We start from the raw sequence: 17,982 nt of genomic DNA, 5'->3' as shown, positions 1-17,982 counted from the left end.
ATGTGATTCCTCCAGGCACCAAAGCACACACACACTCATGTTCATATACACTGTATCTTCATTCTGATACACCAACCTCATTTATTTACCACAATGAAATAACTGCCAACTTCATAAAGTCGCCTCTGCAGTGTCGGAAGATCTTTTTCTATTTAATTTTCTTGAGGGTGACATATTTAATACGAATGTAGGACAGGCATATATAAGCATTATGCTTCTGCCTATGCCTTTTCAGTAATATTGTATACTAGATGGTGTATAGTTTTATTCATTGTATTGTGTGTGATGGCTGAATAAAACACTACTACTTAATCAAATATAACCTGAGATGGGCACTAGAGTAATATCATAATAATATAGTAATATAATATAGTATAATATAGTAATAATATAGTATAATATAGTAATAGAGTAATATATTTAGTAGAGTAGTATCAGTAATAACTGTATTAACTGTCACTGAGACAAAGTGTTATGTACACTAATTAATGACAGAGTACTCATGCATTTAATCCATTCATTTGATAACATGCAATGTCACGCAATAATTAGTCCATACAATCATGAATATTGCAGCGCAATAAATTACCGGATGTCAACACTATTCAGTGTAATGATATCATACCAGTTTGTCACAATGACACGAGCAGACATTCATTGAACTGGAAACAGGTGGAAACAAACAAATACAGCCAAATCAGTATCAATATAATAATTTCATCATCATGTTTATCACTAAATGAAACTATTTCACCCCATTTATTGCTTGGACGCATCATGAACTGTAAAGGATCGTGTATGTGTGCGTCAACAATGATGGGGACTGATGGACAGAGACAACTGTGAATTCTGTACTGGACGACAGGATGATACACCTGGCCCGTGTCCTCGGCCATTCTCATCCAGCAGAGAGCATGGATGTCGTACCACACCCACCTATTTCAACTGCAGCCCCAAAGCATGCTGGGTATCTGGGAAGCTTAAGAACTGATCTGTGGTTAAAGAGATGCATGCAGAGTCAGGGGAGAGGAGAACAAGCAGGTTCTTGGAAAACTCAACACAAACGCAACAGTATTGATCCAACTATTGACTCCAATTGAAAATCAAAACTGGGGTTACCATAAGCGTCGAAGAACTCCTCGTCAGAGCTGTCTTCAGAGTCTCGAGCTATGCTCTGCATCCTCCACTCTGAGATGCTGTGACGGGATGGGCTCACTGAAAAAACGCACACGAAACAAAAAGATTCACTGTTATTTTGGGACATGTGTTTCAGCCTCTCTCTCTCTCCTTTGTTAACACTCACTCTCTCTCACACACACTCTACGACAAAGAAACATTGCACAATCTCCCCCGGCCCACACACACACACAGTGTTATATAAACATGCAACAGTCTCTGTGGTGCATCACAGATGGACTGCTTGGTGGTCAGGGGGGGGGGTTCTGTGAAAAGTGAGGCCCAATGTTACACAGATAAGCTACAAGCACCCCGACTATCAAATGCCAGACGGGGAAAATGGAAATACTAAAAGCGGGCCATGTCTGTCACATGTCTTTTTGTCTATGCCTCATATATATATTTATAATTGGTGTGGAGGAGAGAGGGGGTGTTGCTCTAAGGGGCAGGCTGGTGAGAGGGGGGCACAGCTGTAGCTGTCAGCACACAGGAGGAAACTGCAGCGGTGGAGAGGAGGGGAGGCTCAATGCGAAGAGCGACAGCCTCCTCTGGTCTGTGACGTCAGCACTGCTGCTAAAAATAGCCCAGGAGAGAACCACAGGGGGGAGTTACAGGGGTGAGACAAGGCACGCTGGATGAGAGCCATGGATCCAACTGGCAGCTACGGGGAGCACTGCCTTGAGGTAGGGGCGACACTGGAGATGGGTGTGTTCGGACATGTGGTTTGTGATGTCAAAGCCGCTGCTAAAAATAACCCAGGTGGGATACACAGAGTTGTAGGGGTGAGCAGAGGTGAGCAGGATAGTACAGCAAATGTGGAGGCGTGAGTGCAATCAAGTAGAGTAAAAACATTCCAAATAATCAGGCGTCTGACAGAAAAGCAATTTGAGCTTGGAGCTCTTCAGTAGACTTTGATTAATTCAGCTTTCAGTGTATACACCTGTGTACAACTGAACCACAACTAATGTTGTCTATTTGCTCTCGTTGGATAGACTTTTCGGTTGGCTTGGCATTTTTGATTTTTTGCTTCTTCACTTTGAAGTGAGCTATTACGATACTTCCTGTTGAGCTACAGAGTTTTGAGGCAATCTTGATTTCTAATAGTTCATTGTAACATCGCCAGGAAACCAGTAACTTTTAACAGCCACCTTTCAAGCTTACGAGGGGGGGGGGGGGGGGGGGGGGGGGGGTTTACTTGTGTTGTTTACAACAAAGAAACAACACACACATAAATCATACAAACAGAAAAAGCATTGAGCTACTTTGGCTATGCACAAGCTTGACGCTTGTTGAATTCTTCACATACAGTATAAGCTTTCATGTGGACAAGTGTCAAATATCACAACTGGCTGTGTTTACATATGGAACAGTTTAATGTTGGTCTACCTCAACCTTTAAGGTGGACAGGATTCTGATGACAGACTGAACAATTCAGGCTTAAAAAGGTGTAAAGAGTGTAATACTAGATGAGATAATATGTGAAGGAAGGAGTACGGCTCAGGACAGTGCAGTTTCTCACCCAAACCATCATCCACAGAGGAGACAGATGAGTAGGTGAAGAAGGCATGCTCCTCACCTCCTCTCTTGGATGAGCGGGAGGATCGGGATGAAGTGGACCACTGCTTGGTGAGTACACCTCGAGGCTGGAGAGTCTCTCCGCCTGAGCTTACAACCACCTCCTCAGCTTCAATGGAGCTGATCGCCTCTTTAACCTCCTGGTCTTTGTCCGGAGACGGAGCCTCTCCGTTAGCCTCTGTGGCCTCCTCTGCCTGACTGAACTGGGCCATCTTCGTGGCCAGAGCCAGCTGGGTTTCCAGTTCCAGCTGCCGGATGTCCTCCATAGTCAGACCGTACCACTCATCCTGCCAGCACCAGGCCTGCCGGTGGGCACGCACCATCACCTTTCTCAGTCCTAGGGAGAAACAATGGAACAATTACACACCTACTTCAATAAATCATAGGGTTTCTACATTTAGATTATTCTTAGAATATTAGATAGAATTATTAGATAACGTTCCTGTTAAAATATGCGTTTAGTAAAACCAACAAACTACTACATTAGATAAAACACTGTAACATCTGTGACAGCCTACTCACCAACATCATGGATGAAGCGCTCAATCTTAGACTGCATGCCCCAGTAACGAAACTCCACCTTGCAGAGTTTATAGGCACACATGATGGGGGTCTTCCCAGGGTCATTATTGTACTCTTCTATCCAGTCTTCCTGCAGAGGACCCCTCTGGGTCTTGGCTGACTTGAAGAGCCGTGTGTCCTCCTCTGCTTTGTACTCGTGCGGGGACATGGGATCTGTCACTATGTCGATTGGATCTGCCAAAGGTAGTTCAAATACAGACAACAATGATTAATGGAGCCAGGTATTCTAAATGTATTGCATGCATGATGCTAATACTCTATGTCTTTAATATCATACATAACTTCAAAAGTACATAAGGGGGCGGGGTAGTAGAATCTTTAAGGCCTTGTGCTCAAAGGTGTGAAATTCTTTTATTAACTGAATTTCAGGGTTACATACACATACAAGAATAAGTCATTCATTAAAATTATTACAATCAATGTTGTAACTGGGTCACTGCATGCCCTAAAACCATTCATTTCTGAGCAGCTTCATATTCAACGGGCTTGCTACCAAACATGCGGTTCCACTATATCGCCACAAGTGGGCCTCGTCTGCTCCTTATGTTTGAGACGCAAGAGGACAGATATAAAGACATCAGAATAAACCTATTACTAGCCTGTTTCCTTGAATAACTATTAAAAGAAATATCATGAATTGTTGGTTCTCTAATATATGTACACAGTGTGTATGTTGTGCTGGCTAAATGTGTTGGACTTTGAAAGTTAAAGCAGCCTGATATCTGACTTTATGTTGTCTTTATGGTTCAGAGTCAAATTGTCTCACCAATAGTCCTCTGCCTCTTCTCTACTGCAGACATGTTGAAGACATCTGCTTGGTTGCCTGAATCGGGTTTGTAGTAGGTCTCAATGTCAATGGAGAACTTCTCAACAAAGGGGCAGGTGTATCTGAAGGAGAAGAGGCAACAAAATCAAGTAAAACAGAACAAATGTCCCAATAAACATTGCACTATGGTTTACATCTGCTTTCAATAAGAGACTTCTCACCCCAATGGCTTAAGATAAGTGCTATATTATAAGGAGTGACAATAGCCTCTCACTGCTGAGGATAGCAAACGTGTGAGCCATGCCCATCTGTTGCATCTGAGGCGTCCGCAGCAAAGCTGTCACTGGTTGAATAGATGTGTCAACAGGCACTTGCAGTCTATCAATATCCTGACGGTATAGTCGAGGGCACCTCTCTGTTCAGCACCTTCACGTCTCTGTGTTCGTCAGGCACCACACAGACGAACACACTGGCACCCTGAGAGTGAGGGCCCGTCTAAATCTAACAGCCTGTAAGCGACGCTGGCCACACGCCGATCTCATGGTCTGCTCGGCAATATTCTGACAACTTGCTCTGAGGTCATTTTGTTTCTCTTGGCTTTTACTGAGGCACAACAGCGAGAGCGGGATTTCAGAATGGGCATCATCAGATTTGTGGCTTTTCATATTGAATATTGAATTTAAATGATTACCAGCTGCAGTAGTTAGACACCTATGCACAGAACATTTATATTACTAAAAATAACACATTTAGAGTTTACTGCAACTCTTGGCAGGGTTTAATAAACTCCCACTCCTGCTCTGAAGGGGTGTGGAGGTGTCCTTCCTGCAAACCTCACCTGGTGCGGGTGTAAGGGTAGGCGTTCCAGGACTCCTCTTCAACCCTCAGTGCTGCTTTGGGCAAGATGGAGCGGAACCAGCTGGGAATGTGCATGCCAATATGGTAAACCTTGTGGGTGTACTGGCCCGTCCCACCTGGTCCATCTGTGTATGGCTTATTCTCTAGAATCTCCACCCCGCTTCCCTCACCACAGCTCTCATCTCTGCTCTTTCTCTGTTGGAAGAATGAATACATGAGGTTGAAGGGAGTTAGTGAGGTGTTCACGTTTGCATACAAGTAGTGTAGTGTAAAGGGAGTGCTACATTTAAAAACAAGAATATAAATGTACCCTTGATTTGAAACAAACAAGTATATCTTGTATTCCTTCTGCATACAAGAATCTGACAAGATTACACATGCACCTAAATGAATAGCTTCCTGAAAGCTCTGCCAGCTCTGAATTGCAAATGAGGAAGCCCAAAACCAGCTCTTGGAGCCACACCTTTCCCATATTTACATTACAGGTGCACACACAGGAAGAGAGGCTGGGTGCAGCCTGCAGGTTCAGTTGAGGAGATTTACAGCTAGGTGACTCAAAGCTTCAAAAACAGGAATGTGTGGCATGGAAAGACTTGGGATTGTTATGAAATCAGTGAAAAGGGGAAACGTGGACCGCAGAGCATAGTCCAAGTGCTGACTATATTAAAAACACGGGGGGAGCAAAGAGCAAGGACCATAAATGTCAGAGATTACTGATGTGTCATATTTCCTATCGCTCTTCTATCTTTTCACATATGCGATGTAACGCACACAAAAAGTATGAACACAGTATTTAGTGCAGCGCTGAGATAGCAGGGAGACAAGATTTTCCCAGTTAGGATGGAGGCGAGGCAGTGAGTCAGCGGAGTAGGGAGGAGGAAGCCATGAGGCGTCCAGTGCTCCGGACCTCATTACCTCTGACAGGTCATTCATTAGCCACCCGCTCTGCTCTCAACAGCCCCGAAGACACAGCACAGACGCCACAACACCATCTACCCGGCCGTACGTCCAGCCAGGACACGAGACATGAACCAAATGTTGAAACATAGTTCATGTAAATGTACGGCGAACTGTACGCATACAAACGCTGTCAAATTATGTCTGGATGTAAAGTCAGCAGTCCAGGTAAAAGGAAAATAATTATTTGTGATCTACTGTGGACTGTCCCTTTAAATTAGATTGCCGACAGGTGACAGCAACCTGCCAAATGTGACGAATGATTTTCTCCAGTTGAACGGGAGAAAGATTACAGAACATAGGCCAGGGCTCAGCTGTTCCCTCAGGGGGAATAGATAACATGCTTTAAGTTAAATGAACACTACATGTCATTTGAGATTCTTAATGAAAACACTGTCCTTTGTTCACTTGTGTACAGGTACAAACTGTACCGGTGGAGGAACATTGATGAAGAAATAGTTTTTAAGAGTCTCTGGAGGCATCTTGACTGTCTCCAAAGGGGGGGGGGGGGGGGCTCTCCTCTACAACGTTCTACTGTAAAATCATTTCTGGCTGAGCACACAAAGACCAAGTGTCCCAGTGTTGCAACTTCCAACCTCTCTTTAAACAACCATCAAACCTTAACAAATGAACCTATCGCCACGAAAGCCTGCCGTACGCGTTTACATCCGACAGGATGGGAGTCACATCCTGGTTTTTTGTTCCTCTTGCCAACAAGTTAGAGAGGACTGTTTCCTGTTTGAGATGCTTCTCTGCACTTCACTCCACAGAAACAGTTGCTGAGTCAGAACACGATGGATGTGTGCGGATGAATGAGACACAGCGAGATCTTCTCCTATTTAATTTCTCACACATTCAGCATTTGCTTCGGGCATTACTGCAAATCCCCGTGTGGTGATAATGAATTTAGAGTTATGTCTCAGATAAGAAGGCGGCGTTGTAAGGGCAAAGGAAAGGAAGTGGGAGGAGAGATTGGGGCGGGGCACTGCCAGATGAGGTGCGGATATGTCCGGGCTGTCCTCAGACCCGACTTCATCTATGAGGAAGAATCTCAGGCAGGAAGGCCGACATGCAGCAGTTTCCCTGGTAACATACAGCGATGAAGCTCAGAATACAGCAACTCTCTCGTTTACTTCAACCCCCTCTGTCATTTCTTCCCCTCCCTCCTTTGCAACCTCTCTTTTTATCCTCCATTTCCTCTCTTCATTCACTCCCTCGCTCGAAACAAAACCTGACCACCGGCACGCTGCTGATGTCATGGTCGCCATAGTGACAGAAGCCTCACAGGCGGTGCAGAGAGGGTGAGGTCACTAAAGAAGAGGTAACTACGGGTCACTTATGCAAGAATTCCTCTTCCTATCATTTGGACATATCAACTACTTCTTTCAAGAGTCTGTGTGAAGCTGCTTGCAGATGTGTGATGTCCTCTTTGCACAATGTCCTGTGTGATAAGATCTGACAGAAGATCTAATGCAGAAGTTCTGAGAATGAAGTTATTCCAGTTATGTGGTTCACACACTTAAATAACTCTCTACAGTACCCTGTTCAATACAGCTAATGTGAGTGTGTGGAAGTGTGGCGCAGTGACTAGTTTGTGCTGTCTTTAGAGAACATGAGTGCTGAGTCATGTTCCCTACCATCTCCAGCTCATCTGGGTTACCTGTCTGTTTGCTGGTTGGGGGGGGGGGGGCTACAACTCGCTAATCTTCCAACGATTTGTAATAAAAAGTTTTCATAGTACGTAGGGAACCGAAGGGAGAGGCCATCTGAGCAAATACTGGTGGACAAAGCCGTCGTTCGTAGTATTGTTATACCAGTGGGTGAATATTTATTTAAGACAACTTTGTCAACATGAACACTAATTAATTTGTGTTTTAAGATTAACAGTTGTAGGCGAGGCCTTGGTCAAAAGCTCAAAAGAAGACACATTCTCGGGTTTCGGGGCTAAATGTTTAACTTCTCCAATGAAGCTGCAGTGCTGTGCAGCTCCCATGTATGATCACCTACCTCACATAAATGAGTATGAACTACGTAACACTTAGATAAAGATATCTCAGGGTCTATATATTGCCTTGTGTTGGCTGTAAAGGGAGGTTCATACACCATAAATGTACCAGATTTAGCTCCTGATTTCATTTGACACTGCACTATGAATATTTCACACACTTCTTATAACTATTATTTCCAGATTAAAGCACTTAATAAAGCACAGTATAAGATCACCGAAGAAGCAATGCACTCTTTACTTTGCAAAAGGCCTCCACCTGATAACTTCAACCTACTCTTCTTGTGATACACATGACAGAACCATGCAGCTCAATTACCAGCACAACTGCTGAATGTTAATTGCCAAGCATTTGCCTGACCATAACAATTTTAATAGAAAAATGCACCTAAATGCCCAAATGTTTTAAAAACATGTCTAAATAATATTACCTAACTAATGCTGTTTTTTTCCCCCACAGTCCAAGTTATCGTGGTTGCTCTCCATGCCTCACGTGGGTAATACAGCTGGTAGGACCACAGGATTAAATAAATTCTCCTTCATGTACACATGTCATATGAAGAGAAAATATGTTGCCACGCAGGATAACCAAAGCTGTATAAAATAAGTCGTAAACCCTAAAGCTCTTACACAGACCCCACGGACTCCAGCTAAGGGCCTGGTTAGACAAATGACACTGTCTGACGAAGACAAAGCAGTATGTCCATCTCCATCGCGTCCGTATGTGTGTGTGCATCACGTTTGCAGTGGCAGCAGGGTGCCCCCACCCTCCTGAAGAAAGCTGGAAACAGCCAGCTTCAGAGAGTTTAAATTGGCTAATCTATCAGCAAACAAGCTCTCTTTGTTCCATGACTCCACTGACGTCAGACCGTGTGACCAATCACTTCATAATTGGGCACGCTGCAATTGCACTCTGTGATATTTTTTCTCCTCTCTTACTGCTTGTTTTTTTTAATCCTGGTTTCTGCACCACTGGCTGTTTTTAGGTGCATGTGAGTGAGAGCTTTGGGGGGGAGGAATATGGCGTTGTGACCTCACCTGGATCATATAGAGCTGGGCGATGCGGTACTCCTCCACACTCATGGGCATGGGGATGCGGTACTCCTTGATAAGCATGGTGAATATTGGCGGAGGGGGGAAAGGGGGATCGGGGAGAAGATTGACAAGGGAAGGGGGGAGGGAGGGAGAGAGGGAAGGGAGGGGGGAGAGGGGACAGGAAACACTCGAGGCTGCTCCTATATGTGACTTGTCAAATCACCAGCTGAAGTCCACATTGACGGTTCCTGTGGGGGGGAAGAACAAAATAAAAAGCATTAGGTATGTAAAGCTGTGAATACAATTAAAAGTAAATACCTACAGGCATCCAGCCAGTGGTGTTTGTGAGAGTCAAGACATGCTGTTAACCCTGATCTGAATTCTGGATCTCCAAAAAATAACTTAATGGTTCTTCAAACAGGTCTTCATCAACACACATCACGCAAAAGCAGAAACCAGCTTCAATCAGCAACAAAGAAAGACTTCACCATGAGCAAATTATTGCAGAACGCAGAGAGATTTCAGAAGCTGCAACATTCCTCTACACATAACCGAGGACAAAGATTCCTTCTCGCTCACACGCAGATGAAGAGGAGAGGAGAGCCGGAGTATCATTCAGGGAATATGCTCAATGTAGTGACTGTAGGTCTAGTCCAAACCCCGGCACCGAGGATGAGCATCAGCGCTGTGTCTCCATCCAGCGTCCCAGTTCCAAGTAAGGAATTTTCCAGGATAAACTTCTCTTCTTATACACAAGCAGCAGCTCAGTGTGAGTGTGCGTGTGTGTGTGCGTGGTGGGGTCAGGTGGCTGGAGTCTACGGATAGCACCCGTGCCTTGCCGACGGTCCAATACATAATATGTGTGAATATGTGGCTATACATAACCAACGTGTGGGTGGCGTAAGTTGCAGAAGTCTACTTTTGACCGCTAAGAGAAGAACAACTCCGGAGCCGAGCAACTACAAAACAAGATCCAGACTGCACACACTGTCAGCTGAGGTGGAACATTCACTGAAGAGGAGGCGATAAGGAGAGATATGAGAGATCTCTTCAGTCACAATGAGAAAAGAAAGACCGGTCACACCATTGAGCAGAAAACGATTAAGAATAAGTTTAAGAAAAGATTTCAAAGTGTAGTTAATAAAGGGATAGCTCAGTCTGTGTTTAGAACGGCTGGTGAAAGCAGTGGACAGGATGTCGGTCTCCACGTGCTGAGACTGAATTGTACTGTGTGTACACCCGCCGCCCTGGCCCGGCCTGCGTTTGGTTGTCCAAATGTGACTACACCGCATTGCATAACCCAAATATGCACTCTTTTCTAACCTACGGCAGCAACCAGACCTTGCTCTGGCACCCGGTTATTCGGTCTAATCACATTAATATTCCCCCTGCGTCACTGATCCCGTGAACAAAGGCCAGCTTTGGTGAGGCTCCTGGTGTCGGCGAAGGCTCTGGTCCACCACCTATTGACTGCCCACTGAAGACACATTCACCAAATGAGCTCGCTGACACACTGACAAATACGCAGCCTGTAGAACGTTTCAACCAGGAGGAGGGAGGTGATCTGATTAAGAGAGCACATCGTCTTCTATACATCTTTCATATGATATTGTTGCTCGACAAAAACAACACATCGACAAAATTGGAGCAGAAAGACACATTTTGCTGAAAATAACTGCACTCTTGGGAAAGACTGGGATAGAACTAGGTTAGCCTGGAGAGGCCCAGAGAAAAGCCTGCAGCTCAGCCGAGGGAGGCCTCGAGGTGTTAGTGCCCGGCTTTAGAGGAGAAGGTCACGGTGCTCACCCTGCGTGACGGTGTAGATGACAAACAAGCTTCACAATCTACTTGGAGCACAGTCCAACAATGTGGCAACAGTTTCAATGTGGGTTGCAACTGATGCTGCAACAAACTTCTGAGAATTGACTCTTGGCAAACGATTCTGTGTGCGACAGCTGTTTCGATTTTGGAAGTCATTCAGTGCGACGCGGGAGGACAGATTCATTTTGCTGTGCGGTTGTCTGTCGAAGAACGACCACTGTGTGAATCAAAGTCCAGCCGGCTGCCACCCGCATTACAAGAAGGTGGCACCAGGTATGTAGAGAGAAACAGAGAGAGAGAGAGAGAGAGAGAGCGAGAGAGAGAGAGGAAGAGGAAGAGCAACAGGCAGCATGACAGAGGGATGCCGTTCATTCACAACATCCCTGAATCCAGCAGGATGAATTAGCAGCCTGGGGTGGTGAGGAGGATCTGCAGTGATGCGTGTGAATTATGTGCCCAATTGCCAAGCAGGATTATGACAGTATGCCTATTTGTTAGAGCTGCAACAAACCATTATCTTCACCATGAATTCATCCGTTGATTTTCCAATAAAAATTAAAAATAAATACAAATCACAGAAATGAGTTAAAAAGGCCAATCACAGCTTCCCAGAGCGCATGTTGACTTTTCCTTTACAACGACTCAGAATAATTGATCCATTGCTCAACCAATTGTTGCAGTAGTACAATTATTAGTTTAGGGAATATTTGTTGTCAAATATTTATTCAAAAATATTGCTTTGCTTAGTTTTCAGACAAAAGTGTTTTATGCTTTTAATGTGTGAGGAATGTTGTGTGTTCTATGTTTTTAGTGTATAGATTTTTATGATGATTTTAATGTTTGTAAAGTGTCTGAGTATCTTGAAAAGCACTCTATGAATAAAATGTATTATTATTATTAAGTCCCTTTTATTTTGTTTCAGGATAAACAGAAATATGTAACATGCAGCTAGCCAGGACAAAAACGCTTCAATATTTATTGTCTTTACATACTCGTTAGGCAGAGAGTCCATGTTCATTTTAGCGTCAGCCTATAACACTCCTCCCCACAATCTGTCGTCTCTGCAGTATTTAAATAAACCGTTTATCATGTTTCAGTGTTGCTTTTAGTAGCTGCGTCTTTCCTATTGTGGCTCATGGGAGCAACAGCCAAAGGCGGACACACCCAAACGTGCTCCCACAAAAATGAGGTTGTTACATATCCTGTTTGTGTTCATTAGTGTCAACTGGTGATATGGATACTTAAACGGCACACACATATGTATGCATGTTGGCTGCAGCAATATCTCCTCCTTTAAATGATAAACTACGGATTAATTAGCTGATTTCTGCTCCACAAAGACAACCAACGTGTCTCCTTTACAGCAGCATTGCAGACACGGACATAAAAATGCCCTGATCGGTTAAAGCCGTCTTTCTGACTCTTCCCTTTGTGAGCGGTGCAGATGTTGTTCACAGCATAGGAGCTGTAACGCATGATCCACCAGCAGCCTCGAGTGTGGCACCATGCTTGACCCAGAAAAAAAAAAAAGCACTCTCTCTCTCTCTCTCCCTCACACACACACAGAGCTTAAAAATAGCCCGGTCATAATAATCCTCGCATACGCAAGCAGAGCGCTTGACGTTGCTTGTTCAGAGAATATGCCCATTCCCTTCTAAAAATACCGTCTCTGCCCCCCTCTAGGCAGTGACGCAATAGCAGCACAAGCCACTGCACTGCGCTCATCACAGAGCAGCCTCCAATGTTCCTGCTCCTGTTTGGACAAAACTGAAGCCAACAATAGCTACAACGCACTTCCAGGAGGACTGTGTTTTGTACCTCTACCCACACCACCGCATTTTTCGGGCCTGTTACACGTGTGGCCACCTGTGGCAGGACCGTGACACCCTGAGATGTAGAATGCTGCTACTGCCTCATCTGCGACGCAGAGGGTGGGATGAACCATCAGAGGCACTGAATCCTCCAGGAGACGGTATTTAATTACATTTTCTATTTGTTCCGTTCATGATAAATAAAACTAAAAAAGTGATTCACGATCAAAACACAACTCTATTTACACGTTCCCTGACCTGAAAGGAGGAAGAAGAAAAATCTTATTTTTCTCTAATCAAAACATAAATAAACAATAGAATAAGATGGTCTGTCACATACAGTTACTTACACAAAACACTTACAGGAAAATGAGAAAAAGAAGAATCAAGACCCATACAGAATAATTCAGCATCAACGAAGGAAGCAGCTTGCCTGACACTTCATATTGTCTTTTGTTTTCTTCACACAAACACAACTCGATGGGGAGGCTGGAGCTCAGTGGATAGAACGGATGGCCCTTTAACCACGCGGTTCGGGGGTTGATCCCCGGCTCCTACTGTCTGCATGTCAAAGGGTTAATATTATATTATATGTTAAAATTATAGTGTCCTGGAGTGAGACACTGAACCCCTAAGTTGCTCCCCGGGGTGCTTTTTTTAGCAACCCACTGCTCCTAATGCTTCGGATCGGTTAAATGCAGAGGTCAAATTTCATCTATGTACCAGTGTGTATATGAGGAATGTAATAAAGTTTTATTTTTTGTTTTCAGATGACGTGATGCTCAACACCAGAGGCAACAGAAGGACAGTGCCTTGTAAACACAGTTACATAGTTGTGACTCCTAAAGCTGAAATAAACAAACAGATGTGCACATCTGTGCACCTCTAAACAGGTATAAGTGTCTGACCCAAACAGATGAAACCGGTCTATACCCCAAAGACTGGATTACATCCACCGCAGAGCAGAGGCTCCCACTTTACCCGAAACAAGATCCATTTTCCTCGCCACCCCAGGCTGACCTGCATCCCAATAATGGACGGTGGCATTGCTAAATCTGTCTGAAGGTGCAAACATGTATTTTAGGATTGAAAGCTATAAGTACAGAAGACAGGTTGACCACAGGAAAGAGAGCAACAGCTGGGCCTTGCTGTGGACACAAAGCACAATACTGGGAGGGAGGTGTCGACTCACAGGAGGTGTTTTGGTCGTGCTCCTTTAAATTTAGCCCCGTGTTAGAGAGCGCCACTTTGAGGCAGAGCAACAGGGGAGGTGGTGGGTCTCAGAGGAGCTGGAGGAGGGGGTTCCTTCATGACTGACCCCGAGGCAAGACCCCTTTGAAACACAAGTGGAAAATGTTAGCCCCTGGACTGCCTAAAATACCGTAGATCAGTTTCGCAGAGACAACTTTAGCTATGACAACCGCTGCAAACACGGCCTCGGGCCTGTGACGAGAACCCTTGATCGAGTTGATGGGCTTATCCACCAATCCAGTTAAAATGTCAAAAGGCTTTAAGACACAGCCGTTTGTTCTGGGCCGTGTACGCTCAGAGGCCGGAGCGATGGGAGTTTACCATCCACCTGCAATAACCAAAGAGCCTCCGAAGCATGTTTCAAACGAGCCCGCTGTACAAAAGATCTCTCTGTCCAAAAGAGTATCTATTAACGGCATAAAATGAAGCATCATTTATCAGGGGTATAACTGGGGTAAACATGTGGCACAGATTACTGAATACACAATCAGTTTACGCCTTACAAAACCTGCCCGCTTCGGGTTTAATGAAGAATGAGATATGCATTCTTCCCCCCAGATGGACTCCTTTTGTCCTCATGTATAAATCTGTCTGTATTACGGTGTTAAATGTTAACTTGGAGAGCTTCAACTTTTATCTTGATCACGTTTGTGAATGTGCAGGGTGTTAATCATACATTTTACCCTTGATACAGATCTCTATAGCCCATAGGACAGCGACTAGGATATTTATATAGTATACAGGTGTTGTTTGGTTGTAGGCTTTCTGCTTTGTTTGTTGTTTGACTTCAATAAACCAACGAGGGGGTGAGCAAACATTTATCCTCTCTCCATATTCAAAAAGTGGTCAGGGTGGTTTGTATGTTATACTACACAGTGCTCAAAGAGGGGAGGAGCAAACGTGGGGAAAACATTTGGAGTGGTCCCTCAATTAGACTCAATTTGAACCGAGGCAGAGCAAAAAAATGATGCAACATAATGTGATCTCCTAAGAGCAGATCTTTTAGTGTCAGAGATGAAGGCACCACAGAAAAACGCTTCAACAAAGCGAGTGACTAGCGTCACTAGCAGTGCCATTAGCCAGCAGAGCGGTACGATCATGTAAATGCAGGGGATGAAAACCAAAGTCACAATAAACAGTGGTGCATCATCTTTTAGCCACAAACTCTACAGTAAGCTTCCATGATGTGCTCTGAGAACGAGGCCATCACTCCTCCCTCAGGCCCACCTCCTGCACAGGCTTTAAGGAGGTAGGATGCACAACCTGTCCTTATACTTTACTCATCATCACCATCCAAGGGGAAGGCTAAAAATACACCCAGTGAGCATCTCATCCATTGTGGTCCTCCTCGTCAAATAAAGCAATACATGATTACATCATAAGGTAACGCATGAGCTGTTGCTGCTGTTTTTTTGTTCTTTCTAAATAACCTCAAACATAACATTGGTTGTATATTGAACTCACTCCAAGGCGGATCAGTGAACCTCACTACATCTTAAGTGTAGATTAGATAAAGCATGTAATTAAAACTCTACATAGATCTGGTGCCCAGCGACTGCTGAGAACTTTAAGCTGTGTTAATACGTGGAGGCATTGTTTTCTCTGGCCTCAGTGGTGCTCATCAGCCCACAGCTTTCCAAAACGGGCCCGTTACATACCAGCTCGAGCTCTAATCAACGCCACGCTTCACTCCAATCCAAAATTAGGTGACCTTATATGCAAATTAAACTTGGATTAATCAGTTATGTTCCAAGGTTAAACGAGGATCCCCCCTTGCTGTCGTTCTCTCCGAGCGTTCAGCCTGAATCCACTGCGCAGAGAGCAGTCTTACGTAACTCAGACAGAAGAGGGAAGCATCGCTACCCGAGAATTTTGTCCATCCCATTAACTAATTCATGTAGATACAGACCACAGGGCACAATATGCTTTTGTGGAATTAGATTATCTCTCTCAAACATCTCCGTCAGCTCCTTTATGAGCATTCGGTAGCAACAAGATGTTGATTCAAATCAAGGCCCTGTGATGTGGAGCCTGTTGTCGAGTACTTGCTCACCACTGACGAATAACAACTAATGGATTTCCAGCATCATTGCCAGCAGCAATCTCTCACAATAGTGCAAAGTGGCTTTGACTACATGAAATAATACAGAGATGTGACTGAAACTACATACATATATATACACATATATACATATATATATATATATATATATATATATATATATGTATATATATATATATATATATATATATATATATATATATATATGTATATATATATATATATATATATATATATATATATGTATATATATATATATATATATATATATATATATATACATATATATATATATATATATATATATACATATATATATATATATATATATACATATATATATATATACATATATATATATATACATATATATATATACATATATATATATATACATATATATATATATATATATATATATATATATACATAGTCTATGGCAGAATGCAACCAGCTTTACATGCATCAGATATTCAGTGTGATCTGAAAATCCAGTTTGTGTGAAAGTTTAGTGAAGGGATTTGAGATGAAAAGCTTAAAAGAACTGATTCCGACATTGTTAAAAAGCTAAAGCCTTACACCAAGAGATAGATAAAGGCATGTGATTTTACGTTTTATAAAATAGTGGCAGTTTTGTGGCCATTGGAGAAATATAGTTGAAGCATATCAAAATACATTTGACGTCATTAGCACATTAGCATTAACTGGCAATGCAACTTTTTTGAATAACTGTGTCTAAGAAGAGAAATGAAATGCATTCCCTCTCCTGCCCCTTTATCCTCTCCATCATTGCTTGAAAGAGGGGGGGGTGTTACCATGGAGACACAGGGCTCTTTCCTTATTGGTTGCCAAGATGAAGTCGAGTGACGAGAAAGGTAGAGAGCAGACGCTGCCGGGGCCGATACTTCTTTCTCCCGTTTCTCCTGTCTCCACTTTCACTTCTGTTCTTCCACGGCTCTCTGGTTTCTTCTGGCTCCAGCATCAGCCGGCTATTCTCATTGATCCCAATGCATCGTCAAACTAAATATATACGTTACTGTGATATACTGTAATGAGGTGAAAACCGTCTATATAACAGAATGCAGAATTAGAAATACAGTGGTGGGTGTGATACACAGGTTGAAATACAGCAGGCTACATGTGGACACGCTGGTTTGACAGGACTCTGTGTTTAACTGCTAATACTGCACTTAAATTAAAAATAATAATGTCAATACAAGTCCGCAACTACCACTTCGAGGGTTAAAAAAGCCCAAAGCAATTATAGTACAAGCTCTGTTAATATAGTTAAAATTAACCCAGTAGACCACTAATGACTCCCCTTTCAACAATCCTCGCACTGAGTGAGAGAAATATGGAGACACACACGAGAACACAAATACTGAATTGATTAAATCCTTGGGATGAAAATTGCCCTAATTTGTCACGCAATCCGGATATGAAAACTTGGTGTGAATTGAGGACCGAGGAACAGAAAAATATGCAAGCATCAGCCAATTAATGTATTAGAGGAACAGGGAGAGGCAAGGACAGGAAAGTTTAAATGGTGCTTAATCCAAATTTGAATGGACTGAATAACTCTTAACTTGTTTTTAAATGTTTTAGCAAATCAGCTTTCATCCAGAAAAGGTACAGTCATATAAAACTGACCAATGAATTCATAAAAGTAAGGACAGAACACAACTCTGACCGTAACACAACAATCTCCGTCTGCCTCTTTATACCTTAGTGGGGCGACTGTGGCTCAGAAGGCAAGACGCTTCACTCCTGATGGGCAGGCGACACCGTGCATGGTAGCCCCCTGTCATCCGTGTATGAGTGGGTGTGAATGGGTGAATGACAGGTAGTGTAGGAGCACTTTGAGTGGTCGGTAGACTAGAAAGGCGCTGTTTACCATTCTATCAGTCTTGGGTTTCTGGTTTAAAGAAATTTGAATCAGAGTCATCAGGTCAGTGTCATCAAGGCAAAGAAAGCTGCTCATGAAAAGCTGAAGTTGGCTGCTGCCCTGTGGTGAAAGACCCTCAAACCCTTTTGTGCAGCACAAATAAAAAACCCTGAGGCCGTCTCTCATACTGACCATAAA

General features: G+C 43.4%; 1 protein-coding gene across 5 annotated transcripts in view; it reads right to left on the bottom strand.

Moving 5' to 3' along the window:
- LOC306696899 (membrane-associated phosphatidylinositol transfer protein 2-like) overlaps nt 1–17,982 on the bottom strand; it is a 37,636-nt gene that overhangs the window by 12,992 nt on the left and 6,662 nt on the right. For 3 of the 5 annotated variants that reach the window (XM_079160623.1, XM_079160621.1, XM_079160624.1), the window contains exons 2-7: nt 8,958–9,202; nt 4,938–5,152; nt 4,100–4,221; nt 3,274–3,507; nt 2,753–3,088; nt 1,120–1,215 (exon numbers count right to left, since the gene is read on the bottom strand). In XM_079160623.1, the coding sequence (XP_079016749.1) occupies nt 1,120–1,215; nt 2,753–3,088; nt 3,274–3,507; nt 4,100–4,221; nt 4,938–5,152; nt 8,958–9,035 (1,081 nt within the window). In that variant the 5' untranslated portion in view covers nt 9,036–9,202. Of the gene's footprint in view, nt 1–1,119; nt 1,216–2,695; nt 3,089–3,273; nt 3,508–4,099; nt 4,222–4,937; nt 5,153–8,957; nt 9,203–17,982 lie in introns of all 5 variants that reach the window. The other 2 variants (XM_079160620.1, XM_079160622.1) reach the window with 1 other exon arrangement.

Source organism: Pholis gunnellus (genome assembly GCF_910591455.1).
Source record: "Pholis gunnellus genome assembly, chromosome: 6".
NCBI classification, from domain to species: Eukaryota; Metazoa; Chordata; class Actinopteri; order Perciformes; family Pholidae; genus Pholis; species Pholis gunnellus.
The sequence above is the reverse complement of the archived record's forward strand: the minus strand, read 5'-3'. Positions and strand labels throughout refer to the sequence as shown.